The sequence below is a fragment of the Chrysochloris asiatica genome, unplaced genomic scaffold (genome assembly GCF_000296735.1).
Source record: "Chrysochloris asiatica unplaced genomic scaffold, ChrAsi1.0 scaffold00329, whole genome shotgun sequence".
NCBI lineage: Eukaryota > Metazoa > Chordata > Mammalia > Afrosoricida > Chrysochloridae > Chrysochloris > Chrysochloris asiatica.
In genome coordinates, this window is record NW_006408847.1 from 2,775,618 (window position 1) to 2,777,749 (window position 2,132).

Below are 2,132 nucleotides of genomic sequence, written 5' to 3' on the forward strand. Positions count from 1 at the left end.
TTAAGTGCCGTCGAGTCAGTTTCAACCCATAGCGACCCTGTACAGGGTTTCCGAGGCTGTAAATCTTTACGGGAGTAGAAAGCCTCATCTTTCTCCCGTGGAGCAGCTGGTAGTTTCGAACTGCTGACCGTGAGATTAGCAGCCAGATTCGTATTATAGAGTCCTAATTAGCCATCTTTTCTATGAGAGATAATTTAAATCTTTCATCCAAGTATGAAGGAAACTAGGAAAATGATACTTTCTAATTGTTTGGCTCCTAGTTAAAGGGGGTCTGCTGAGATGGAGGCCAATGTGGGCTTCACGGTTTAGTGCACTAGGATTTTTATGTTGAGTGCTGTGTTTTAAGTTATTCATATATTACTTTTCAATCTAGGAAGGGAGTCTGGGTTTTGAAGTGATAGCACATTGTGGCATGCATTATTTCATGGGAAAGTCAAAAACAGGTAAGTATTTTATCCTTAGGCTCTCTGTAGAGCTGTAGTTGGGGGAGGGAAGTAGTGAGGAAAATTTAGCATTTGTAGATGGAATAATTAGCTCTATAAATGTAATTGCATCATATTCTATTCTTAGAGAACATGATCATTAGCAGAATGACATGAAATTGTTAAGAATCCTCCAAAATCATCTGAGGTACTTCTAAAATAATGTCCCCTTGCTCCTTAGTAGCTTTATACTTTTGTAAGATAATTTTTTTTTCATAAACATTATTTATTTCACTATCATGAGCAATACGTTTTTGCCAAGAAAATTGGAGGCTTTGATTCCTTTTATAAAAGAAAGAGCTAACTAGAAAATAGGAAAAATAATTTGGAATTGGCTTTGGAGTTGAGCTACAAGAATTACAGGATAATAAACATCTTAGGATCGAGGGGCTAATAGTTGTATGAGACTGGAGGCCTTGGGGTTGAAGAACTAGTTCTTTCTAGGTGTGGGTTTGTAAAAATTTCTTCCCTGTCTTTTGATATATTAAAATATTTTATCTGAGGAAAGCTTGAAAGTACGGAGATTATTTTTAAAGATTCCTTTTTTTTTTTCTAATACCCTCTTTAGAGTAGACAGAACACAGTAGATAAGTAGAGAGGGTAAGGTGAATAGTTTGTAAACAGACCACTTATGTAGGTTCAGCTTCTGATCTCTGCCCTCTGTTGATAATTCCTGTTTGTCCATCAGTCCTTCATTAGTAACCTGAAAGATGCAGGCAATGCTGACTGTTTACATGGAGGTGCTTTTGCCTTTTAGATTTAAAGTTGTTCAAATGTTTCAAGAATAATCTTGTTTCATACTGTATCCATGAGCCATGTGTCTTTTATGTTGTTACCTTTCCATGATTCGATTTAGTTTTGTTTTATACATGTTTGTTTGATTTGGTATATCATTTACCATTGAGTCCTAGGAGCTTTTAGTATAAAGCAGTTAGAGAATTAGGGAGCATTTATTCATCCTATGGTCCTTTCAGCTTGAAAAGTTTTATAGCCAGTCCTTGGCTTTATTCACCAAGTGAATTGTATTTTCTGAAAATTTAAGTATTGCATTTCATTTAACTTTCAGAAATCCCTAATTGGCAAAGGAGCCTTTCTCTTGATCGATCTACGTGGGATGCGGATTTCGAACTGGCAAATAAATTGTATGAAAGATGGAAGAAATTAAAAAACGGTGATGTTTGCAAGTATGTCTTCAACTTGATTTATTTTATTCAGCAATAGGGACACAGAATTACAAAGTATTTGATGTACTTGCAGTTGTTGTTGTTAGGTGCCATGGGTACTTGCAGTTGTTGTTGTTAGGTGCCACGGAGTCAGTACCAACTCATAGACACCATATGTACAACAAAACAAAACACTGCCCAGTCCTGGACCAACCTCAAAATTGTTGCAACGCTTGAGCCCATTGATGCTGCCACTTTGCCAATCCATCTTTCTGAGGGTCTTGCTCTCTTCTCTGACCCTCCACCTTACCACACATGATATCCTTCTCCAGCGACTGGTCCCTCCTGACAATATGTCCGAAGTATAATGGATGAAGTTTGGCCATCCTGACCTCCAAGGAGCACTTTGGCTGCACTTCTTCCAACACAGATCTGTTGGTTCTTTTGGCAGCCCATGGCACTTTCAATATTCTCCTCCAACACCATA

At 37.8% G+C, this 2,132-nt stretch overlaps 1 protein-coding gene across 1 annotated transcript in view; it reads left to right on the forward strand.

The window, feature by feature from the left end:
* Nucleotides 1-2,132, forward strand: part of KIAA0922 (KIAA0922 ortholog) — a 218,992-nt gene that overhangs the window by 155,452 nt on the left and 61,408 nt on the right. The window contains exons 15-16 of the mRNA XM_006875505.1: nt 374-443; nt 1,549-1,666. Of these exons, the coding sequence (XP_006875567.1) occupies nt 374-443; nt 1,549-1,666 (188 nt within the window). The remainder of the gene's footprint in view (nt 1-373; nt 444-1,548; nt 1,667-2,132) is intronic.